Source organism: Rissa tridactyla, chromosome 9 (assembly GCF_028500815.1).
Source record: "Rissa tridactyla isolate bRisTri1 chromosome 9, bRisTri1.patW.cur.20221130, whole genome shotgun sequence".
Classification (NCBI taxonomy): Eukaryota; Metazoa; Chordata; class Aves; order Charadriiformes; family Laridae; genus Rissa; species Rissa tridactyla.
Window position 1 is genome coordinate 9,675,182 of NC_071474.1, and position 25,558 is coordinate 9,700,739.

Sequence of the window (25,558 nt, forward strand, 5' to 3'; positions counted from 1 at the left end):
AAGGAAAGAGGAGATGAAAGGGAAAAGTGGAGAACAAAGCAGAGACGTCAAGGAAAGGTGGGGAGGGGAAACAGGAGAGGATGGTGCTAAAATTAGATGGTGAACGGGGACAGAGAGAGCTGATCTGGTGCTCTCCCCTCAGACAAAATTCCCTCTGGAGCTGCTATCAAACCTGGCCCAGGGAGGGGAGGAGAACTGGCGTCCATATGGAAAAGCAAGGGAAGAGGGGGGTCACTGCAGACCTGCACCACCCCAAGCTGCTCAGAGAGGTTTTCCCTGGCCCCAAGGGGGGCCAGCCCTGCTGCCCACAGGCACTATTTCACCCCCCCCACACACACCTCTTGAGCATCACCTTCAGCCTGGGACACACCTCCCAGTGCCTTTTTGTAAAAAATCAATGTCTTGTGTTTATGAATCTGCACCGTGTTTAACTGTTTCAAACCGATTTTTGCAGGTGATTCCTAATTGTATGCCACTAGTCACAGCTAATGAAACCCTTGCCACCGATTAAATGTAATTTCTGCGTGCTGAGGAGGAAGCGAGGAAGGCAAAAGTCAAAGTCACCAAACTTTGCTCTGGCTGCAGCCCGGCTTTGGGGCATGGCTTCTCCCGGTGCGCCTCCATTTGGGAGATTTGGGGTTGAGGGACCGGCGCTCCGCGTGAAATATGCTGCATGTAACGGGGGAGCAAAGGATGGGTGTTGAAAAGCCTCCCTTCCAACAAAGCCTTGAGCTTTTCGGTTGCTGCAAATTCTCAGCAGGCTTTTACAGGAGGCGGTTTCATACCACAGCTACAACTGGGGCCAGCGAGCTCACGCTGGGACGGTGTGGCAAGGGAGGACTGGCTGGTACACGACCGTGTTAGCTGCATGGTCCCTCTTCCCCCCAGGAGGAGTTCAGGATTATGAGGTTGGGGACTTCCTGTCAATCAGGGGATCGTTGATCAGACATCCTCTTGCATAATCAGGGAATGCATTATTGATCTCATCTTATTTTTATTATGCTTCTTAGTTTCTCGCAGCACCAGCTTTCACTATGGGAGCCAGCTCTGGAAACCTCTCAGAACCTGAATGAAACCAAGTAAGATCAGCTAGACCTGGACTAGTGGTGAGAAAAGTTACCTCCTTATTCTTGCAATTCTGAAGGCTTTTCTGCTCATTCTGATGACCTGAAGGCATGCTCTATAGGAAGTGGTGTAGGGCTGAAATCGTCGCGCAACACAATTTGCGAGTAAATGGTTGCTTATAGTGTAAAACAATCTGACAAAAGCGTGGAAAATGGGGCCCAAGGACACTGCCTCTTTCAATGCTGTTAAGTAGTGGTAAGAACAAATGTAGTATAAACACATTTTTCTTCTATTTGCAAAGATGTATGTTTACCTTCTCCTCTTGTATTAGCTGCTATGTGCGTTAAGTGTCTTTACGGATATTATATATACACTGAATCACATACAATATTCTTCAAAGTCAGTGGAAGGACTTGCACGTCAGTGAGTTTAAGACCAAAACCCCCTCCTTATTTCTCCCAGGAAAGCAGAGAGTTCTCTTCCCAAGGTTGTAAGAGTAAGTAAACCACGCAGTTTTATGCCAGTTTGTCCATAGTGATCTGATGGCCACGATGTTTTTCTGCCTACAGCCGTTTGAATTGGTTCATCTAGGAGAGTAAAGCCGGTAGTCCACTTTCCAAACAGTGCTAATGAGATGAGAAGTCAAGCCTTTGACGCTTACTGCTTTATTCACCCAGCAACGCCTCTATTAAAAACTCTCTGCGATATTTTCTGGGTGGCGCGGCAAGCTGACCATCAGTGAGGAAAGAAGCAACGCTCTGGTCTAAGGTAAGTTCTTGCCTGCCCGGACTGGCGGTGAGCGTGCCTGGGTGCTGCACGTGCCTTGCAGCACACCAGAAGTGGGGACACCCACCTCGTGTTGGCGTCCCACGCCACCAGACGCCATCCCCGCAAGGGCTGTGACCCACCTGGCTACGGGGAGGTGGGTACCACTGGCCTAACGGGAGGTCAGGCATGGCGGGCAGCCATCCAGCCTGGGCATCAGTGGCCTTTGCTCCCCGAGGGTGGTGGGCACACAGGGGTGGGCACTGGGGTGCCGTGTCCCCGGGTGGGAAAAGGCTCCCTTTTGTGCTGGGCATCCCCCTCCCCTGCACGCCTTTGCTGGGGGTGAGCTGTCACCCTCTGCCCGGATTGGGGGTGCAGGGGGGGAGGAAGGGGGGAAATAGCGGGGTTGACAGCGCGGTGGGGGCCGGGTGCTGCTCCACACCCCAGGCAGCGCCTGGAGCCGCTGGGGGGGCGCTGCGGGACTCGGGACGCAGGCCCCAACGCCCCCCCCCCCGCAGCTTGCGAGGCTGCGTGAGCGGCCGGGACTCGCACTAATGATAACAATACTACTACTAATAACAACAATAATAATTTATAAGAAGCCGAAGCGCTGGTCCCCCGCCCACCCGCCCCGCACCGTCCCTGCGGGCTGCCGAGCCCCGGAACCGGCGGCTGCCGCAGCGCCCGGGGCCGGCCGGGGCAGCCCCTCCGCAGCTGCGGGGCGGGGAGGGGGGGGGCGGTGCAGGGAGGCTCGGCTTGTGCAGCCCCCTCCCTCCTCTCCTCCCTTCCCTCCTCCCATGCCAACCTGCTGCCGCCTTTGTCAGCGCAGCCCGGCGCTATGGCATCCTGCTGGGGCTTCAGGCTCGGGCTCTTCCTCCTCCTCCTCCTCCTCCTCCTGCTGGCTGGGAAGCGGCTGCTGCAGCGGCAGAGCCAGCCCTGACGGCCGCGCTCCCCGGGCAAGAGCCAGGCGGAGCCCCCAGGTGAGCCCCAGGTGCGGGGAGGGGGGGGGCAAGGATGTGGAAAGAGGGGGCTGGCAGAAAAGGGGACACCGGGGACAAGCGCCCTCCGCTCCCCAGGGATGCTCTGGGGACCGGGGGTGGCGGGGAAGGGGCTTCAGCACCAGCTCCCCCCCCGACGGGTTGGGGGCAGGTGGGGTGAGTGCAGGTAAGAGACCACCCCCCCACAGCCCCCGCTTGGTGCCTTGGGGTCCCACCTCTTTGTCAGGCTCCCCGGGAAAGGTGGTGGCGGGGGCGGGGGTGGGGGGTACACTCAAAAATCTTGAAACTCCATCTGTGACTTTGGAGGCTCCACTTCAGTCCCGCACAGCTGGATCTGCCCCTGGGCAGCTGGAGGGGAACAAGTGAGTGACCCCCGGCCTGGACCCCGGGGGCCCCCAAACGCCAAGCGGGGAGCCTGGAGGGATGGGGAGTGCCGGGGATGCGGGCCGGGGAAGCCGAACCCAGCCCGGTGAAGAAGCAGAGTCAGGTCCGGGCTGTCAGTGTGGTTGCTATAGGTTTGCCATGCTAAAAATCCAGGTTCCCCACAGATGGAATACATTTCTCCCGTTTAACTCAATTAGACCTTTTTGCGTCTATCTGTCAGTGTTTGCAATGGTGTCTCCTTATGCCAAAATTTTCGGGGAAAAACATGACTCGGATGCGCTCTAATAACGTATTGAGAGGACAGGATTTGTGTGTGTTTGTATGGGCCAATAGTTGGCAAAGAATAACCAGGAGCATATGATGCAGTAATAATTCAAGTAATTTATTGCACAGTTTTAGAATGATTGATTGCACTTTTCCAGATCATATAGATACCTTAACCTGGATTGCATAACTGAACAATGCAAATAATCAGACTAATGTTATTCTGCAAGAAAGAGCAATGGCAAACCTTGCTTGACTTGATCCCTGACACGGCCGTGAGGGTACGCTGCCTTTATCCACAAGTTCCCCACTAATTTATGCACTGGGAGCCTTTAAAAACTGCTGAATTCTGGGGGGCGGGGGGGCTGAAGTGTTGTGCAGAGTCCTTCTACAGCAGAGCCTGCCTCTGTCAAGGAGCTGGGTTTGTAAAGCGTGGTTTTCCAAGGCTCGTTCACCCAAGATAAGAGCCAGAAAATAGCAACTTCTTCCGCTGCTGGTCCTCACTGAAGCTCCTGGTGAACCGTGGATGCGGTTCGCGGTGGGATGGCCGGGAGGGTGCAAAGCGCGTCGTTCCTGTGCAGAACGGCAGCGAGCCGCTGGCGAGAGCGGGTGCACAAGCCCTGAGAGCTCCCAGGCTGCGGGTGCTTGTCCCCTTCGGCTCTGGAGGAGTGAATAAAAATCACGCCGGCGAGGCGGGCAGCCAGCGCGCATCTCCTACCTGCCCCGGGGGCCGGATCCCACCCCGCGCCCTCACAGCCGAGCGAGGGGGCCGGGGGAGGCTGCCCGTGTCGGGCTGTTCGGGAGGACTTTCCTCTTCAATGAAAGGTGGAGAGAAGCGATTACCATCGCGCGGGCAGGGCTCCCGGGTGCGCTTTATAGTTTTCTTTTTAATGAGCAGCAGAAGGCAGGGGGAGGAGGAGGAATAAGGTGTGTGGAAACGGGCATTGTTTTCCCCGAGTGCCTTCTCCCGCGTGCGTGTGCGGGGTAGAAGCCAGCCAGGGCTCAAGATGCCCATTCATTCATCAGAAATTTCTTCATGTTTTGACAGGGAACTGGATTTGTGAGTGTGGGAGAAAACAAAAACTGAATTCCATCTCGCTGCGTTACATGTTTCATGCGAGGCGCGCGTCGCCTGCCTTGTTTTATAGTATCTGGCGCTGGGAAGACAGGTTGAAAGATTTATGAGCTCAAGTTAATAGTAAACCCGCATATTACAGGCTCTATATTAATGTTCTCCTGCGCTGGAGTAGCTGGCTCTTTCTGGGGGAATTTATGTGAGGATCGCTCGCTCTCTCTGTCGTCGCCGTAATGGTATTATAGGGTGGCCCGTTAGTCACCGGGGGTGGGGGCAAGCAAAACAAGGATGCTGCTTCCCTCTTGGCAGGCAAATCAAAGGGAGAGGGAAATGATGACTCCAGCGCCCGCATCTGTGTGTGAGCTGCACATGCCGTGGATACGGGGAAGCAGGGAGAGCAAATGTCAGAGGCAGAAAGAACAGGGAAGGAAATGAAGGAGGAGATAACAGAGGAAGATAACGTGGTCTGTCTGCCAGTGGCCACGATCTGGGCTCGCGGAAGGTACCTTGCCACCCCGCAGCTGCTCGGGGAAGCCTAGCGGTGGGACTTTCTCTTGAATCCCGTGCTGGGATTTATCTGCCCGGATGCAGTGGGGCAGGGTTTGGGCTGAAGGTGCAACGGGGGAAAGCGGCCAGGGCAAGTGGGGAGCAGTACTATTTTAATGAATTCCTGTGGATGGTGAATTTATAGGGTGGCCAGCAGGTGAGGGGAACCCCCCGCCCCAGCACTGATTTGGGCGGTGGTGAGGAAGTGCATTCTGGATTTCTTGTGAGGAAGCAACACGCATGAAAGAGTCCACAGGTTCCCCTGGTCTGGAGGACCACAAGGGAGACATCTTATGGAGGCTTGATTCCTAAAGTCACCAGAAACTAGAACGCTATATTCCCTTTGTGCAGCAGAAAGCACCACTAGGGATGGAGGCTGCAACTGTGTAATGCTCTTGGTCTTCTCCTCCAGAGGCTGAGATGGCGGGTTAATGGTAAGATGAGAGCTCAGTTCATTGCTCTTGGTGCAGGGCAAGAAGGCATCGATTTGTGGTGAGCCTGGAGCTCATCTGCGTGCAAGGAGAGTCAGAGCCCATCGACTCGCTGTGCAATATGATGCTGTACAAGTCCATGCTGGGATAGAATTGTGCTATTAGAGCGGGGAATGTCGAATCTTAGGAAGTCGAGTCAAAGCGATGCTCCCAGTGTTAATAGAACAAAAATCATTAAAGATGAAATGTTAAGTGGCTCCTTTGGTCAGAGACCGTCTTGCTGAAGGTAAATAAGCTAGATCCTGACCCTGTGTGTGGTCAGCTCCATGTCCCTGGAGACAAAAGTCAGTTTGGGGGTGGTGTGGAGGGTGCGTGTGGCTGCTGGTAGTGAGGGTAAGGTATGAGGACACTGGTGGAATTGAGGCCATCCGAGGAAGCCCCGTGCTGCTGCCCTTGCTGTGGGTGCTTTCATTCACTTTGCTGCTTTTGACGGATTCATGACCCTGTACCCTCTCTGAAAGGTGTTCCTGTGCTTATTTCGGAGCTTTGCATTTATGTGTGCCGCGTCCAGGTCTATTCTGGTCCTGCTTCAAGAGCTAATGAATGAACGTGGACATTAACAGCTGAGACGGTGCGTGGCCAAGTGCTTGGCACCTGAGACGTGGCAGCTCCCAGGGTGACGTGCCAAGAGGCACCTGTCTTTGTCACAGGCTGTTAGGAGGCTTGACAAGAGACAGGGGAGCTTAATGTGCCACTAAAAACCTTGGCACCGGGTTTTTACATCCCTCACCCAGGAAACAAGATTTCAAGGCCCTTTTATATTCTCCTCATAGGGTAATACATCCTATTCTTCGCAGCGTGAATCTGTTGCATGCTCCGCTGGCAACGTTTCGGATGCTCTGGCACAAGGGAGGACCCATTCCCATGCCCAGGCTGAAGCCCAAAGGTACCTTTCGCACCTGTGTGCTCACACCAGAGAGCTGTTTGTGAACAGCCAAGGGGTGAGGAGGAAATTATTCCATCTCCTAGCTAGCTTGCTTTTCCACAAGGCCTACAACTGATTTTGCAACCTGCCTTTTGAATTCCCACCTCCCAGAGCTGAGCAAATTGGCCAAATTCCTACCCTTGTCTTAAAGCCTCTGCCACCTCCCTGTCCCCTCACTGCTTTGCAGCTGACTGCCATCTCCCAGGCTTGGGTCTGGGAGCAGAGGGTCCCAGCCTGAGCTAAACCAGGTCTACCAGAGCTCTTCTGCTTGGGGTCTGGGTTTCAGTGCTGCTGCCTTACTGCTTGGGTATGGATTGGGGTCCCCAAACCAGGGCTCCTTGTTGGTGCTACATAAAGGCAACGTGAGATTTGGGGGTATGCAGGGCTTCCCACTGAACTTACCGAACTTGGCAGCCCTCAGCACCTTTGAAAATCAGGCTGCACCCAAGTTTTGCTAGATTCCTAGGGTTTAGAAACCGTAATTGAAGTTAAAACCTCTGATGGGAGGGGTAGCCTAAGAATGGCTTGGTACAAAACAAAAAATTTCAAGGAACTGCACCTAGGATATCCTCACTGGGATGAGAGTCAAGACAGGAAGGTAGGGAATAATGGGTTGACGGTTTTAAGGAATATATTCTTGCAAACTGGCTACTTGTGTATTTTAGCAGGAGTGTGAGTGGGGAGAAAGCAGGGCGCTGGCAGGCCAGTGCCGGCAGCGGGTAGAGCGTGTATGAGGCTGTGAAAACGCATATCCAGGTGAGGGTTTTGCGAGAAGCTGTGAAGTTACAAATGGGAGGAGACAGTTGCTTTTGCTGGTATTCAGCCCGGAGGTGACACAAAGACAGATTTCCACTCTTGCCCCAAATGGCAGATTTATAACATGCAGAAAATTGACTTGCGATGCCAGTCACCTCGCAGCCGGGAAAGTCTCTGAGCCCCACGTGTGAAGTTTACTCGGGGAGTGCTGGGTGGCTTTGGTGGCAGACAGGGGAGTTTGGACCTAGCTTGGGAGCTTCACTTTCTAATTGTGACACGTCAGAGAAATACAAAGGCGGGCTGTTAAAAAGGCTGTGCCTCCGAGCACACGCTGTCAATAAAGAGAAAGGGGATACAAGCATCCTCCTCCAGGTTTTAGCCTTACTTTGTGCCACCACGCACTGAGCAATATGATGTTTTGGCCCTTTTGTCAGTTAGCAGAAGGGTTGTGCTGCTCTGCGTAATACATGGGCTTTGAAAGCAAACACGCATGCAGCGGAGGTGTTGGAAAATCCCTGTGGCCATTGCTTTCTGAGAGTAGTGTTCACAATCACAGAAATACATTCACCTTGCTGCTGCTCAACTCCTGATCACACGCAGCAGAAAGGCGCTGCTTAAATAATCAGCCAAGTCGTCCTTTGGAGACTGGTTTCGTGTTCTTATGGGCAACCCGTTGGTTTTCTTGTTTCCCTCTGGAAGATGCTACTGTGGCGTTTGCTATGAAAGCTGATGTACGTTGGCTTCTGACACTGATAGCGGTCGCCAGTGTGTAATGTCAGGGCAAGATGAAAGGCTACAAGAGAGGGAACAAGAGCCCTGTATTGCTGGAGCAGTGCTCAGGAGTCCTGAGGTTCTTGGCTGGGAGGTGACTTTTTAAACGAGTAATAAGAAACCTTGCAAGCCTGACTTTTGTGCTTTGCCATTCGGGTGGCTGTTCCGCACTTGATGTGGATGGAGAGACTAGTTCCAGGGGTCATCTAAGGGTGGGAGTGAATGGGGGAAGGTACCATACCTTTCTGGGGAAGGGAAAATATTTTTGCCGTTCCTATCAGTACGAATAACAAAGACAAAGTGACCAAACATAGGAATTAGCAGACTGCATCATCCCGTGCTCTGTCTCTCCTAGTAGCCAACAGCAGAGACACCGACAAGGATATTCACAGTGGGCAGATGAACAATAATCTGCCCCCCCATCAGCATCCGTTCCTAATCCATAATAGCTAGAGGTTGGTTTTAACTCTGAAAGCAGAGAGGTTTATATCCTTCCCAAGATGTTTGCTAGTGGTAGCTGTGCTTGCTCGAGCTCTTCTTGTTATCCACAGAAATGTGTAGCCTTTGCTCTCCACCTCTGCCCTATCGTTTCAGGCTGGTGAATGGAGCCGCCCTCCCCAGGCTTCTCTGGGAGTGCATCGCTGAAGAGGATGTCCTCTGTCCTTGATATTTCTCAGTCGTCAAATCCACCCTGATTGGCAACCAGCCCTCTAGCATCTGCTGGATTGGTTTCAAGATTCAGTGGGATTTTTTTTTTTTTTTTTCCTTAACTCTTTCTGCTCTTTTCTACATTTTGCACTTTACAGCTGAAATGGGACCAGGCAGCTTTTCCATTCCTGAATCACAAACTTAGGAAAAGTTATTTCTGGAAAAAGTGTCATGGTATCCAGAGGAGGTAATTCAGAGTAGAGGAGAAAATAATGTTTTTAAATAAGCAAGGTGGTAATTATGTGCTCAGATAACTTCTAAAAACGTCAGAAGTTTGTTCTCAGAAAATCTTCCTGAGAGCTGTTTGCAGTCAGATATGAAAACAGCTGGGGTTGTCATGGTGTGGTAGATCATCTCTGGTTAGGCTGGGGCTAGAATTATTGCCAAACAATTTGATGCGTCTGTACTTTCAACCTCTCACAAGTTGGTAAGAAATTCTGTAAGAAAGCCCCATGACAAGCAGGCTGGGATTGCCTATCTGCCATTAGCTCAGCCCCTCCAAAGCTTCTGCTGTTTATTCACTTGCTCGCTTTAGTAGGCACTTGACATAAATGAGCCTCCTTGGATGAAATCCTGATTCCATTTAAGTATTGATTTAATCGATGCTAGGATTACAGCCTGGAGTTCGGAAACCGGAGGATGGGTTAAACAAGCAAGCCCTCGACTGCGTGGCTGGGGAGTCAGGTCCCATCTGTGGCTGAATTACAAAGTCCTGAATATTATCTGCGGGTGACTTATAATCTTTTTTGTTTGCTGTTGTGTGTTGCTGTAGAAGTGGAGCGCAGTTTCCAGGCTAAACAACAAAATACGTGTAAGCCATGGAGTCCAACCAGGAATCCTCGCTCTTCCTGGTGAAGATCTTGGAGGAGCTGGACACGAAGCAGAATACTGTTTCTTACCAGGACCTCTGCAAGTCCCTGTGTGCAAGGTTTGATTTATCCCAGTTGGCCAAGCTCCGAAGCGTGCTGTTTTACACCGCTTGCCTGGATCCTAATTTCCCAGCGACTTTGTTCAAAGACAAAATGAGATGCACTGTAAACAATCAGCAATCAAAGAAAATCATGGTTGCAGCAGATATAGTAACAATATTCAACCTCATACAAATGAACGGGGGAGTGGCCAAGGAGAAACTTCCAGTTGCAAGGCAGAAAGTGAAGAAGAAAGAGTCCTTCGAGTCCTGTAGATCTGACACGGAAATCTGCAATGTGGCAGACTGCGTGCCCAACTGTGAGCTGAACGACCAGGAGTTCAACCGGGGCTTTCCAGTCAGAAGGTCTTCAAAATGCAGAAAGATGGACTGCAAAGACTGTCAACAGTTTGTCCCCTCATCAGAACCTAACTTTTTACTTGGCGTTAATAAGGAGATGAAGGGCCGGGCTGCCTCTCTGGACAGGCTGCAGGCGCTGGCGTCCTACTCCATCGCCACGTCTCCACCATGCGAGATGCAGAGTACATACTTCCCTATGAACATTGAAAATGAATCTATTTCAGACCAGGACTCCTTGCCTATAACTGCAGGCATAAAAGAAACTTTCATTTCAAACGACGAGCCATTTGTGATGCAGTCGTGTGTCCAGAAAAGAAATATATTCAAAGAAGATTTTCATAATCTGATTACAATATCTCCCAACTTAATACCATCCAACAAAAAGCCAGAAGATGGACACAGAGAGCCTCAGAACAGGAAAGAAAGCTCTAAGCAGGCTTTCTTCAACCACAGCTTTGAAATGCCGTACAGCAGCCAGTACTTGAATCCAGTTTATTCTCCTATACCAGACAAAAGACGAGTGAAGCACGAAAGTTTAGATGATCTTCAGGCTTCGACGTATTTTGGCCCAACTACTATTCTCGGGCCCCAGGACACCAAAAAGTGGACTGGAAAGCCAACCAAGCAAACTGCCTGGCCAGCTAAAAGCTGGAGTTTAAATACCGAGGAGGTACCTGACTTTGAACGATCATTTTTTAACAGGAAGCAGTCTGAAGAGAAGCCGCGATACCAGAGTTCGAACAACCCTTCCCCAAACTTTCCTTCAGCTGACAGGCATCAGTCCTACCTAAACGTGAAGGATCAGCAGCCAATTATGCAGGCGAACTACGCTGTGAAACCAAATGGGCATAAACCCAAGGAAATTCCTTCCATTTTAGAAGTGGAAAAGCACGAGCCAGTCAAAAAGTTTAAGGATAAAAGCATTAATTGTACTTCTGTGCAGATCTTAAGCATTGACAGGACCACGAGTGTTGGGACACAAACGGAGCAGCAAGTTCTGGAGCACAAGAAATGCAAGGATTTGTGTGCGGCGGGCCAAGCCAAGTACGGAGAGCGGCACTCTCTTAAGCAGTCGGATGATGACTCTGAAATCGTGAGCGATGACATCAGTGACATTTTCCGGTTTTTGGATGACATGAGTATCAGCGGGTCGACGGGAGTGATGCAGTCTTCGTGCTACAACAGCACCGGTTCCTTGTCTCAGGTGCATAAATCGGACTGTGAGAGCTCACCTGAGCACAATTTGACTAAAATCTCCAACGGGAGTGCGTGCAACAAATTGGATAAACTGGTCCGGGCAGATATCAGTAACACAGATGATGAACTAAAAACGAGTGTCTGCAAATTAGTTTTGAGGATTGGCGAAATAGAGAAGAAACTGGAATCTCTCTCAGGTGTCCGAGAAGAAATCTCCCAAGTCCTGGGAAAATTAAGCAAGTTGGATCAAAAAATTCAGCAGCCAGAGAAAGTCAGTGTACAAATAGATCTCAATTCTTTGACAAGCGAGGCCGCGTCAGATGAGAGTAACTCCCCGCAGATATTTCAGTGCCACAATACTCCTCATGGAGGCAAACTGGAGAATAATCCAGAATGGTGCTGTTCAGACGCCAGTGGAAGTAACAGCGAGAGTCTTCGAGTAAAAGCCTTAAAAAAAAGTTTGTTTACTAGGAGGTCATCAAGATCATTAACAGAGGAAAACAGTGCAACTGAATCCAAAATAGCAAGTATTTCAAACTCTCCCCGAGACTGGAGAGCTATTACTTACACCAACCAAGTTGGCATTACGGAAGAGGAGATGAAAGAGAGGGATGGAGGAGAAAATAAGGACTGGCACAGGAAATCTAAAGAGGTAATTTCAACTTTAACTCGCATAATAAGCACTTAAAAATAATCTAGTTATGAATGTCCTCCACAGTCATCACAAGCCTCAGGGTATGACAATACTTTGCCCTGCCATATTATGCCTGTCTTTATTGTTATCATAATTGAGTGATTTTGTACCTGTATCTTCTTGGTTGGCAGCTGCAATATGGTCAAGTTGCTCCTTAAAAGCACTTTGCTCTTTTGAAAAAGGTGGTGGTGGGGGGTAATGTGGGTGAGATCTTTGGAAGATGATGGTGGCATTCATCATCAGTGGCGATATAATGAGGCCGGGTAATTAACTTGGTGAAAAGGGTGTGAGGAAAATTGAAATTCTCTAGTGGTTGTTTTAAAAGGGATATTTTTAAATTGCGTTGTGGCGGCTTTTATCAGAGAAGTATGTGCATATTTAAAAGCCAACAAAATAGATTCATGGATTCAAATCCCTCAAGAAAAGCATCCTTGTACATGTACCGTGAGACGCAAACTGTAGTTATGTTCTCTATCTCTGACTTTCGCGGTCATTTACATGAATCTTAAACCTCCTGTTGAGGAAATGCAGCATAGCTGTGGTCTTGTTTTGGTTGGTCGGAAAACCTCTGCCTGTCCCTCCCAACAGATGCCCGCTGCCACAGGGCTATCATGGCCGTCCTTGCGCTGGGCTCTGGTTGCCTCTCAGTTGAAACTGTCAGAGTTAGGTTGATGGTTGGACTAGATGATCTGAAAGGTCCCTTCCAACCTAGGCGATTCTATGATGTGGATGGTTGTTTCTGTTTCACGGAGAGTGGAGAGGGTTGGGGGTCCTTCAGCTCCTTCAGCTCCCTTGTCAATCAGGACCATGATGGGCATGCTGTGCCATGCCTCCTTACAGGGAGGAATGAGGGCAGAGAAGGAAGAGGTTTGTTGGAAGTAAGTGCAGTTGGATGAACAAGAAACCATAAAACATGGGTTATTCTGCACCGTAGGTTGCAGAAAGGGAAGAAGGTTGCCCAGACCTTGGCTTTTCTGTACTTTGATCTGCCCAGGATGAAAGGGTGACTTTGAAATTCCCTTCCTCACTCCTGCAGTAGACCGTGGCTGACACGGGATTGGTACCGTGCATGGTGCAGTGTCAAGGCGGTGCTACCTGGGGGCTTCCCACAAGACTTCTTCAGGTTAAGAATTGGTCTGGAAACACAAGTCTGGAAGCCTGCATGGGGCCCTCAACTTTTCCAGATCAGCTAGGCTTTTCTGGACATCAGGGCCATTTTCAGAATAGTTTTATAACTGTAAACAGCACAAAACCTAAATTTTCTCTGCTGCATCAGCTTTGTCTTCATGTAATGCTGAACATGGAGTTGTGTCTGTAAAACACCTCCGTGGTCTGGTTGTGAGAAGAGGGTGGGCAAATGGATTAAAGCCATCCAAAACTTTGTCTTAGCTGGTAATTTTTTATCATGGCTTAAGCAATACCATATGGTGGTTCTGAAAGGAATATTTCTGTCCTTTGTGTTTAACCCCCTCATAGTCCTGTTTCTTCTCTCAAATTCTTTTGAACCCTATTGCAGGCAGACAGGCAATACGAAATCCCACAGCCACATAGAATGTCTAAACAACCAAAAGATGCTTTCTTGATTGAACAAGTCTTTAGTCCTCATCCCTACCCTGCATCACTCAAGTCACACATGAAAAGCAACCCGCTCTACACAGACATGAGGTTGACAGAGCTGGCTGAAGTGAAACGTGCCCAGCCATCGTGGACCATAGAGGAATACACGAGGAATTCGGGGGATAAAGGCAAGATTGCGGCTTTGGATTTACAAGTGAGTCCCAATTATTTAATTTGAATGGCTTGATTGCGAATGGATGTTGCCAGAATATGCATTTAAGAAGGGATTTGGGTAGCTCAGGAAGGAGCTGTGCAGCATTGAGCCTCTAATCTTGCTGATCCCTATCCATCCTGGCTGGGGACAAAGGAAAATGTGGATGTTTGATTACTGAATGGTGATCCTTGACAGGTTTTTGCTTCAAGTTTATTCTGCAATGGAGAGATGTCTGCTAAGCCATCGTGGTGTTAGTAGCTCTAAAGAAGAGTTTAGGAGTGCAGAGAAGAGCTGGTCCCCAACTGCAGCAGGGCAGAGTGGTGCAGAAGCTGGCATTCCTGCTTTGTCTTCTGTCCTTGTTCTATCCGAATTGTTCACAGAGAATCTGTGTGTTAGGGCTTTTTCCCATTTTGCGAGGAATATGAGACATAAACTACTTGTAGAAGATGTTCAATAACATGTCTGTTTTTTGAAACACATCACCGTTGCAGCTTTGAAGTGGCTGTTGGAAACCAGGGTCATGTGAAGCACAGATAAGCTAATGGCCTGTCTTTTTGGCTTTTTAGTTTGGCTTGGAACTGTGCAGGCTCTTCTGCAAGGAGCAGAGCAGAGCAAGGTACTGGGAGACAAATCCGAATTTTGGTTTGAAATTTTCCCAAACAGTGGTGTATTTGAAATCACAATCCTGATATATAATGGGCTGCCCAAACCCAGGACTGAGTGCCCACGTTGGATACCCTGGTCTGGCCCGATAAACAAAAGGCGTCTTGTAGGAAGGAAGATATCTGAGCACAGATAGGGCATGAGGTAATGGCCTCAAACTGAAGGAGGGTAGATTTAGATTGGGTATCAGGAAGAAATTCTTTCCTGTGAGGGTGGTGAGGTGCTTTAACAGGTTGTCCAGGGAGGTTGTGGATGCCCCATCCCTGGAGGTGTTCAAGGCCAGGCTGGAAGGGGCTTGGAGCAGCCTGGTCTAGTGGGAGGTGTCCCTGCCCAGGGCAGGGGGGTTGGAACTAGATGATCTTTAAGGTCCCTTCCAACTCGAACCATTCTGTGATTCTGTGTGATTTAAAGAGGAAACATGAAGAATGCCATCCAAAATGTGCAAAGACCAAACAAATGTTGCCGTCTTTAGTCATGAAACACAAAATGCATCACATAATGAAATCCACACAGATCACTGTGTGTCGTTTATATCATTTATATGCATTTATACAGCAGCACGTGGAGCCAGCGGAGGGGTGCTGGTGCTGACCTGGGGGATTTTGGTCTCCTTGCATGCGTGTGCATGCCCCAGCGCAGAGCCAGCTGCCTTGTCTAGCTCCAGGCTTGGCAGCAGTTGGGGTACAATCACCTACAGTGACCTGGGCAATGCAGCCACGCTCAAGCAGGGAGCCTGCTTGTCTCCAGAGCTTCTCTGCTAGGGAAAGTGGCAGGCAAGAGCCTGAGGCTTGCGGCTCTGCATTGGTTCTCCATGGCTCAGTGCTGAGGTGCCCAACCCAGCTCCAAACCCGTCAGGCGAAGCCCTAGGAGAGCATCAGGATACTACGAGGAAGACTTGGTTAGCCCAAGGAGAACTGCCATGCCTCAGGACCACGCGTCAGCCGGTTTGGAATTAAACCCATCACCCCCACAGTGCCGTAGCGCAACTCCCAGGAGCGTTTGTGCAGGAATTTGTGCCCAACAAGTTCACCTCCCGGCTCGGCTCCTGCAAACTCCCCTGTCCTCGCCGGCCCCTGCTCCTTGCTGTGGCTAAAGTGCAGTTGGAGAGAAGCCAGGTAGCACAGGGACCAGGCTGCACCTTGCCTCAGGTGCCTGCTGCTTTTTGGGTCTTAAAAGCTTTAGAAGGGCTTACCAAATTCCTAACCCTGGCGTTGCAGACTGTATGCTAGAGTAGGGATAGGCTGAAAGGGGTTCCTCTGCAGCAGGCAGTCACAAAGCATCCCTCACCTGCTGCGCAGAGGCAACAAGGGAGGTGATATTTGGAGGCAAAGCTCCCCTGGGAGAAGCGTTCTCCATCTGCTCCTCGTAGGGCCGTTCCGTTCCCTGTAAGCGGCTCTGCGTGACTGTGAGCAAAACCAGAGAAATCGGCTTATTGCCATCATTTGTCTTTAGGATAAAGGTGATAAAACTTTCCTGGTTTGATTCTCTCCCTCCAAAGGGACTGTCAGAATCGCACCTACTCCGCAAAGCCCATGTCTAGACTTTATAATAGAGCTTACTGACAAACTTGAAAAATAGACACAGACTGATGAGTGGGGCTTTTTTTCCCAGTGATTAAGTTTATTAGAACTGAAGGTAAATACATTATGCTTTAATGAACATTCCTACGTCTGGCAATGAAATGGGAAAGGAAGCTGATTAACAGTAATGGGCCTTTTTAATAATGCATCTTCCTTCTGAAGTAGTTAAAAGGTCAATACCAAGGCAGAGAGGTCCAAAACTGTAATTTCTGTGAAGCATAGCATGGCTGTCTTTGGGGTTTTTCTACCTTTGTTTACTTAAATTTTCTCCTGGCACTTGACAACTCTGCTGGGTTTTTCCTTCAAAAAAAACGAACCTGCAAAACTAGAGTCAGGCCAAAGTTTGTCCCAGGTGTGGGGTCTGTGTGAGATCGCATCACGTTGCTCGGTGTGTGATGATCCACTGGGACAAAACACTGTCAGGCCACTTTCTGATGTCTTTAGAGATGGAGTTGCTGATTTTTTTTTCAGAAGGCTGGAACAGGTCGTTCAGAGCCCGAATGGAACCATCTCAGGCTCAGATGATGGTCTCTGTTTCAGCGTACTAGTGCTGTCATAGAGATCTCCATCAGATGATCATAAAGCTGTTGATCAATTTTAATATTTTATTTCTGGGGTAGCTGTAAAATCACTTCTTTTAGTTGTTCTGTACATAAAGCGAACGCTGCTTTCAGGCAAAGCAAGGTTTCAGCCAGTAGCTCGTGGCCACAAAATCTGAATTAGCCAATTAAAGGCTTACCCAAATCCCTCTCGAGTCAGCTGGAGTTTCTTTCTGCGGAGTCCAACGAGCTTCGGATCAGCTCCGTTACGATCCCAGAAATGGTGTGTGTTAGGATATTCTTGCTGGAACATTTTTATGTGGAATCTTTTTCATTTTTTAAAGAAATGGCCCTTTGGAGCCTCAGGCACAGGAGACAGCTTGGAGGAAAAGCTGTCATTTTTCAAAATGCTCTTTTTGCTTTATTCCTTTCTGTTGGTGAGTGCAATATAATGCCTAGTGTTTGGGATTCCCCCATTTTCCCCCTGTTTTCCCTAACAGAAAGGATGAAGGGAAAAAAACAAGCAAGGTGGAAATGCAAAGCTTGAAGAGCTCAAATTCTAAGGAAGAAAAAACTAAAAGAAAAAAAAAACCCAAAAAACATTCAAATGGAAACACTGATAAAGTTTCCCAGGTAGCCTTGAATTTTCTGACCTATTCAGATTTCCTTCACGTTCTTTTTTATTTATTTTTAGTTACCTGTGTGGAATGGGAGGGCAAAGTCTTTAATTTCTTAAGCGTACTCTTAAAATCACCTCCAACCCAGCGAGACTCAGACTTTGGCAACGAGCAGAGTATTGCCTCCTGTGGAAATATAGATTGTGCCGTGGGGGTTAAATGATCTCACCGGTGGAGATGGTCCAGGGGAATGTGTGGTACCGAATCGTGTGCCAGGTGTCCGGTTCCCCTTCTCCCTCCTGCCCCTAAAACTGAAACAGCGTCGGGCAGCTGGGCGATTTTTAGAAGATGGAGCTGGAAGGAGAGCTCGAAGCTGAGGGTCACCTCGTCCTGGATGATTTCATGGGAAACCCCTGCCCGCGGTTGTGTATTCCCACGCTGAAACGAAGGGCTGGTGTCCCCAGGGCGTTGCCATTCCGGAGGGTGACTGCAAATTGCCCATCCAGAGGGACTGGGTGCCGGATGGGGCTGGGCAATCGCGCCCTGCAAGCAAGTCATGGTAGCAAAATTAGGGTTAGCTGCTTAAAATGTAGTGCATGAGGAGTATATGTTAAGAACCCTTCCCATCAGCTGGGCTTTAATAATTTAAAAAAGCAGTAACAGACCGGTAGTTGCTGACATCTCTGCTGTCTGGCAGATTAAAGAGATTTTATTTAAATACCATCCAAGATGACGAAGTTTACGGCAAATCAGAGGTACGTGAGGGATTTTGCAGCAGAATTATACTGTTGCAGGAGTTTATTTTTTGCGGTATTTTGTTGCCACTTTCGTCAGCCTTATGGAACTGGGACCAGGAGTTTGAAGGGATGGGAGAGGCGGCAATAACCCACTTTATCCTGACAGCAGACCCAGATGCAGTTGGGAGGCCTTCAGGCACATCTGCTCTGTTTATTTATTTTATTAATGACAGAACCCAGACAATTAACAAACTGTTTCCTTTTAATTTTTAGACTCAAGAATCTTTAAACCCAAACAACTTAGAATACTGGATGGAAGACATTTATACTCCTGGCTATGATTCCTTATTAAAACGCAAGGAAGCCGAGTTCAGAAGAGCAAAGGTTTGCAAGATCGCTGCCCTGATAACGGCGGCAGCTTGTACGGTTATTCTGGTCATTGTAGTTCCCATTTGTACAATGAAATCCTGAACCTGCGGACAGACCGGTGGCTCCCAGCTGTGCGCATCTCAGCTCATGCTGTGTTTCAAACCTCTGATGGCAAAACTGTTAGGAATTCGCTAAGGAAGAATGTTCTTGAGGATATCCCGATGGAGAATGTGCTGTAACCGCAGGCAAAACACAAAACAACTAGAGAAACTTTTTTTTTTTTTTTTTTGGGGGGGGGAAAGCATTATTTTAAATAACAGACCGTGTGGCGGAGTTAATGGGAACTCAGTTCAATTTTTATGCATTTTTAAAAGTGCAATATTTTTTTTTTCCTAAAGAAACAATATAAAGTTTTACAGAACCAAGAGACTGGTGAGCATCCAGGCAAAAGAGGAAGGTTGTCTGAGCTATGTTGCATTTAACAGAGGCGTGGGTCCATGGAGGTAGCACTGTATAGAAGGGAATGTTCTATATGCATTACATCGGGGAGCTAGGAAAGTCTGAAAGCTCTCTACAATGTAGAAAACTCTGAATGTATTGTATTTATTTTATAGTACTTATGTATTTCGTGATCATTTGATTGAAAGCAGACTGTGTAGCCATGAACAGAGTTCATTCCTACGTTCAGATTAAAAAGGGCTCTTTGTATTTGGTCTTGCCCTAAGACCCGCTCTATCGTCACTGAGTACTTAGCTAAGTGCAATGTGCTGCAGACCAAAAAGATTATGTTTTAAAGCAATCACGAGAGGTTTTAGTTGCTTCTGTTGAATAACATTTGCATAGAGCTGGCAAACTTGCCTTGCCAAAAGGGTATTCTTTACCTCCGCAGACAGTGAAATTGTCTCAATTTCACTCCTGCCAGCAAGCAAAGCTGGCAAATCAAAGCAACGCTCCGTTAAAGTTCTTGGAAATGTAATCTGAACAGTTATAATTTTTTTCACAAAGTCGTTGTGCCTTTTTTTTTTTTTTTTTTTAGACTGTAGATTAAATAGAACTGTTTAATTTTGCTATTTTAAGCCCATAACATAAATCACAACATAATGGGTACTAATGGAGGTTCTTTTCCCGCAAGCCTTCTATACAGCTCGGAGCGCTCCTCCAACAGCAGGGCTGGTGGTTACTGAGCACTTACATTAAGGGCACAGTTTCTCAGCACTAGTGGAAACTTGCTGTTAACGCAATGCATTCGGCACGGGGAGATCTTTTGCTTCCCGCATGCTAACAGACTTAAGAATGGTGGTTGACTCTCCCGGACAGCAAGCATTCTGCATCCCATGGGAAACGTCCATTTGATGCTTTATCCCAAATGCAAATAGCAGGTTCAAAGGAATTCTCAAGCCACGACAGAAATTATCTGCCGTGGTTAGTGAAGGCAAATACCCCGACAGCATTACTCTTCTGTCAAGTATAGATGGAAAAAAAAAAAAAAAAGTAAAAAAACCCAATAAATATTTTCAGAAAATAACGTGATCTTGCTGGTCCTCTAAGGGAAAGGAGATTCTTTTAGTGACTACTCTTTATGTAGGGTAATTTGGTTTCTTCAGAAGCAGCCTCCCTACAGGATGACACAGCAGCTAGGAAAGCATCGGCTGCTCGTTCCTCCGGCTCGCTGGGATGTGCCGCACTCGCTGTTTGTTTCTGGCTGGTTTAAAAAAAAGTAGGGAGGAAAGGGTGTGTGGGAGGCGAAGGCTTTGTTCTGACTTTAGATGTGTGTCAGTTCTCTCCTGCAGCTGGAGCGCTGTTTGTGCGCTGCTCGTGTGCTGCATTGTATTTAGGGATAGGTGCTCCCTGGGATCATTGATCTACGGGAAAAACAAGTGTAAGCACAGGGTCGGGTGTCCCATCAGCAAATACTGAACAAGGATAAGCCCCTAGACCGAAATCTGCGCCTGCCTGGCCTGAATCCTGACCCAAATTCTATAGCTTTGGCCCATTCCTAATACCAAGATTATTTCTCTTTCCTCCCAGATGCTGCAGGATGGAGTCACAGCAGGGAGGGAGCAATTCACACTGTCTATTTTAGGCTGCCTTCGGTTATGGTATGATTCAGAGCACCTGAGTTCAGGAGCTCAGGATCTGTACATAGTAAATATAGACAGGTAGAGAAACCTCCGGGGATGATTCGGAGCCGCCAGCAAGATGTCTAATATTAGACATGTGAACACGCTCCGGAGGGCATTGCTCTGCAGTTTACCTTATGCACAATTTAGGTTGATTGTATATTTAAAAAAAAAAAAAAAATCTATTCCTGGTTCCAGGTAATGTCAGAAAGCCCTTTCACGCCCCTCCTTGGCCCGGCAATAGCAAGCACGAGACGCTCTTGGAAAGAGCAGCGTGGCCCTGTGGTGGCACAGTGTCAGTCCCCATCTGCCCATGCCGGCGGTGACATGTCCCTTGGAGGGGTGGGATGGCTGTGGGATGGACGTGGGGCAGACCCCCCCCGCCTTCACCAACCCCCTCCCCCAGCGAGCTGTCTGGCCCTGCCGCCCCCCAACCCGGCATCCGCAATGCTTCCTCCGTTGCATCTCAGTAATCTGCTTTTAGAAAATGCCAGAATATCTCAGTGGAAACGGGAGAAGGGCGCAGGAGATGCTGTTGATCGCAGGGGCAGGCTGGGGCTGCGTTAGAGGAGGTGTAAGGGCCCCTGTTTTGTCTCTGCAGGGATTTTTGGGTTTTGTCTGTGCAAGACTCATCCCGCTGGCACCGGATGAGTCTTTGCATTAGAGATGCCCAAAATCCTGGGGAGGATTTGGAAGGTGATGGAGCCGTGGGTGACATGGAGCTGGCTTAACCCAAGCACTCAGCATCCCAAACATCCACGCCATTCCTAATTTATCAAGGTGCTTTGGCCCATCCTTGCCTTGCATGAGCAGCCCGTGGCACCCGCCTCCATCGGGGCAGTGGTTTCCCGACATGCCAGACCGTGACTCGTCATGGATCTCCCTCTCGGGGCTTGATTTGGCCCCTGCGACCTCTGGGAGCATCTCCAGGGTGCCAGGAGCCCGAGGGGAGTGGGGAAAGCAGAGCCCGGCTCCCAAACCTCCCCGCTTCGCAAATACCTCCAGGAGCTGCTGCCTCGCCGCCTCCCCGGCTGCCTCAGGCAGCTCCTCGGCACCGCCAGGATGGGCATCCCTAGCCGTTCCCAGCGGGTTTTACATCTGGCACAGAGCTCCTCGCTTAAAATAGGTAAGGAGGTGGAGCGGTGGGATGCTGCCGCCGGAGGAGAGCAGCCTGGGAAGGAGGGTCCCTGGGGTTCCGCGCAGAGCGTGCAAGTTAGGTGGAATCCTGACAATATTAACCTGCAAGAATGTCGTCATCAACCTTGTGAACCAGTTATCAGCTAGTATATGCTGTATACTATATGATAGACTTTTGTATAAAAAAGAAAAATAAACAAATTAAAGCTATAGGTACATTGTAATCCTTGGTGTGATTGAAAAAAGTGTCCTAGATTGTATTACTTAATTAAAATAATGATGAGCATATTGAACTGTTTTTCGTATTTATGCCTTATAAACTTGATATATTACACATGATAAAATGAAACTGCAAGAATTATGAAAGAAATACTCCATTTTGGGGGCAAATCCCATTTGCTTTTCCTAAAACAAGAGTGAGAAATCAGCTCGATAAATCATGTGTGCAGAACAGCAAGAGCAGGATCTGTCCCCAAATGACTTTTTAGGATTTTTTTTTTTTTTAATGGGGCTTTGGTTAATGTACTATGTAATAATTTTATTTTATAAAGTTACTGTACAATGTTGCCTTTTGGTTCATTTAAATATAATACCAAATAAACTTGAAAATTACAGCCTCCTAAGTTTTAATGAAACAGTTATAATAATTTATTTGCTTTTCCTCTTTTTTTTTTTTCTTTTTTTTTCCAGGGACATCAAGATAGCCATGGGATGCAAGTGTCTCTGTGTTAGATAACTAAGCAGCCTATCTAGTTCTTGGCAGAATTGCTAATGGATTTCTCACTTGTGAAATAATAAGATCGCAGAAGATAATGAAAAATGAGTTTGTTGGGTTTCTTTTAAAAGCTCCTTTGCATCACATTGTCTGGGCTTCCGGGAGATTAGCTCTTGACACTAATCATAATATTTCATTTTATAGGTTATTTCATGACTGAGTTTTGCCATATCAACTGTTTTAACAAGGTCATGACTAATATTTTGGTTATCTATTTCACTTACATGTTTATGCAACCGCTGTCCCTTTTGAGTCAGTACTATAGATAACTATTTAGAGTCACCTATACATCAGGCGATCAGTTTGCTTAGGATCTCTATATGAATTTAACGTGCTGCTTCTGACTTGTTAATTGCAAAAGTGGGTTTTCCTAAAATTCCGGGTGTTGAGCTGAGCCTACCACTGAAGGTAATCCAGCATCAGAGGCTGCAAAGGGCAGCCACCGAAGAGGGGACATGTATAAATAATGAACAATGACATGAAAATGGAGTAGTGTAAGATATTGATTTCCTCATCGCTACTGCATAAACACCTTTAATGCATTGCTTTAGCAGTCCTGGTCAGGATGGGCACTGCCGAGTGCTCTCTGCAGGGTCAGGCCACCATCTCGGCCCTCGGGTGCTCACGTGTCGTGAGTCAGGCTGCAAACCATCACAGGTGCCCTTGGGAGGGACTGTCATTCGCCATTTCACATTGGTTTCGTTTTTGGAGATGGTAGCATGGATTTGCATCAGTTTCAGGTTTTTCTCTTGTACCCGTCAGAAGTAGAAGTGCCCTCTAGATTTTTATGTTACAGCACGAATCCGGGAGCAAGAACTTTGATAAAAAAGCTAAGTGTGACCAGGCTTGTGCCAAAAAACCCCCAAAGCACTCTGGCACAGCATTCCTCAGCCAAGGAGCTGGATACGTAAGATATATAGACCTCATCTGGGTCACCGCTGTGCTGGAAGATGGGGCAGCTGCCAGGTTTCTACGGTAGCTGCTGGATGGAGTCGCTGAGTCCCAAGGTAGTGGAAAGCTCCTACGTGCCATGCTGTATCAGCGACCAGGACTCAGCCCCACGCTCTCTCTGCTGCTTTGAACGTATCGCTCACAGCAATCAATTGTACTGCTTGATTAAATTCTTTATTTCAGATATAGCTTTGATGAACGGCTCTGCCTGATGCCCAAGAGAGTCACAAGCAAAATACTGTATTTCGGGGCCATATTCTGCCCTGTGACTCCATCCCATTGAATCTGTGCATGGAAGAAGTAGCCCGTAGCCTGCCCGTAGCAGCGTGGTCCTGTTGAAAGGAAAGGTCAGTTGTGTTGGTGTGCACTCTGGGAAAAGGCAAGCACCTGTGGGAGTAATTATAAAGATGAGATACTTTCTTTCATCTTATTTTTCCTTTGTTATCTTTTCAGGAAGGAGCACTATATCTTGTAAAGCGCTGCCCTGCTATTAGGTCTCCAGCAAGTTTGGTCACTTCAAATGACTTCTGAGACCACGGACCACTCGATTTCTCACAGGCTGTTAAATCAATCTTCTCAGTCCCCTTTTTCTCCAGTCTGAAGAAAGATCTTTAGAAAAGGAAGAAGCGGGCCATCGTCACCCAAACTCCTCCCAAAAGTAAGTTCCATTTGGTTTTATTTATTTTCCACAATATATAACAAACTATGTGTAGGAGAGCCATGAAGCTCTTCCAAAAGCAGCCGTACATCTAAGCCTTCCCAAGAGCAATAGATTGAGATTTTCAAGGAAGACTAGTTAATGGTCCTGGATGAGCCCAGCACAAGGATGCAACAGTGCTTGGCCTGTGCATGGTACCACTGGGCATCACCGGTCATGGTGGACCAGCAGTGGATGTGGGGAGACGTGCAAAGCTCTCTGATGGACCAGGGAAAATGTCTACAAGGCTTAGTACAGTATAGGGATGAGGAAGTGCTGGGTGTCTGGAGACACGGTTGCTGCTGAGGCTGGAGGCTTTTAGAAATGAAGAGCTTTGTGGCAGCAATTACCCGTCCCCAATCCTGCTTCTCCCTGCCCTCCCACACCATAGATCTGTAGATATTTGGATATTCCTCTGAGGCACTAAGCAGGTCTCTGGACATACAGTGCAGGCCTAGATCTTGCCTTTTCTCAAAGTTAACCAGATTTCTTCAGTAAACAGGGAATTTCCTGCCAGACGTTGATGCTTTGGCCTCAGCTAAAAAAATCCCCTGAGGTCTGAGATCTCCTTGTCCCACTGGTGGGGCTGACAGCACTTAAGGAGATGTGACCTGGCCCTTCCTCTCACCCATCCCCAAAACATCATGGGGCCACCCTGGAAATGGCAGGGCTATGAAGATGATTCCCATTTGCTTTCACGTTGGGCTTTGTGGAAGTCGCATCTCCAGGCTGGTCTCTGCAACCAGAGGGTTGAAAACTGATTTCATTTCTTAAGGATGAAAATAGATGGGTGACCTCCTCAGGTAAGAACACGCAGGTCTGATTGCTGGTGCTTTAAGAAAAATGTCAAATCCTGCTATTCACAAGAAAATTGCTCTGTTTTCCATGCTTATTTTCAGCCTGTACGCGGTGCGCTGTCTGCATGGTGTCCCCCAGCACGTGGTGGGGCTCCAGCCCATGTCCTCAACAGCGGGTGTCCCCCGTGGAAAGGGTAAAAAAGAGGGAATTACATACGGTAAAACAGCCCTACCTGGGAAAGGGACTAGAGAAATGCTAATTATTCTGCCTGGCCCTGGAAACGATGGGAAGTCTGGTCCCTGTTGAAAAGCCTTGCTGTAAACTCTGCTGTAGTGACAGGCGAATCTCTGCTCGTATTGAAAAATCCTCCTGATCTGCCGTCCTGCCGGGCTGACACACTTACTGCAATAAAACAAATCTGTGTTGTGCTGTGCATTTCTCCCCAAGTAATGGTGGGGGGAGAGGAGAGAACCAAGGAGGCTGAGTCATTTGTCTTCTTTCCTTGTCTTGGTAATGAAATATTGCTGTTGAACTTTACCCTGCCTTTCCTGATGCTATTTTTTTTCTTTTTTCTTTTCTTTTTTTTTTTTTTTTTTGCAACGGTTACCTTTTAAGAGGCTCGTAAAATTGCATTACTGAAATTTATGACTGTGTAGCGAATGTGTGCACATGCATTAATTCTGTTCAAGGCCAACGTCTTGCAGCTGCAAAATTAATGTTAAGCTGCTGTTTCCAGTACGGCTAATGAGGGTTCAATAAAGCAGGGCTCACACTTTGCTCACCTTATGGCACTTAATTCCTTGAAACAGCCTTGCCTTGACGAATTTGGCAGGTGACCGTTAAAAATGGGTACACGCACAACACATGGATACGTATTTTTATACATATTTGTTTATGA

The 25,558-nt window shown here is 48.2% G+C and overlaps 1 protein-coding gene across 12 annotated transcripts; it reads left to right on the plus strand.

Annotated features, from left to right (window-relative positions):
* Nucleotides 1-997: 997 nt before the first annotated feature.
* On the plus strand, nt 998-22,056 carry MINAR1 (membrane integral NOTCH2 associated receptor 1). 12 transcript variants are annotated; one of them, XM_054215424.1, is made up of 8 exons: nt 998-1,106; nt 1,635-1,833; nt 2,655-2,810; nt 6,362-6,474; nt 8,635-8,935; nt 9,521-11,864; nt 13,423-13,677; nt 18,087-22,056. In XM_054215424.1, exons 6-8 carry the CDS (start codon nt 9,567-9,569, stop codon nt 18,282-18,284), a joined length of 2,751 nt encoding a protein of 916 aa, XP_054071399.1. In that variant the 5' UTR covers nt 998-1,106; nt 1,635-1,833; nt 2,655-2,810; nt 6,362-6,474; nt 8,635-8,935; nt 9,521-9,566; the 3' UTR covers nt 18,285-22,056. The 12 variants fall into 12 exon arrangements, with proteins under 12 accessions (XP_054071399.1, XP_054071400.1, XP_054071402.1 ...); XM_054215425.1 differs by having other exon boundaries at nt 8,635-8,781; XM_054215427.1 differs by having other exon boundaries at nt 2,655-2,821; nt 6,386-6,474; nt 8,635-11,864.
* Nucleotides 22,057-25,558: the final 3,502 nt, after the last annotated feature.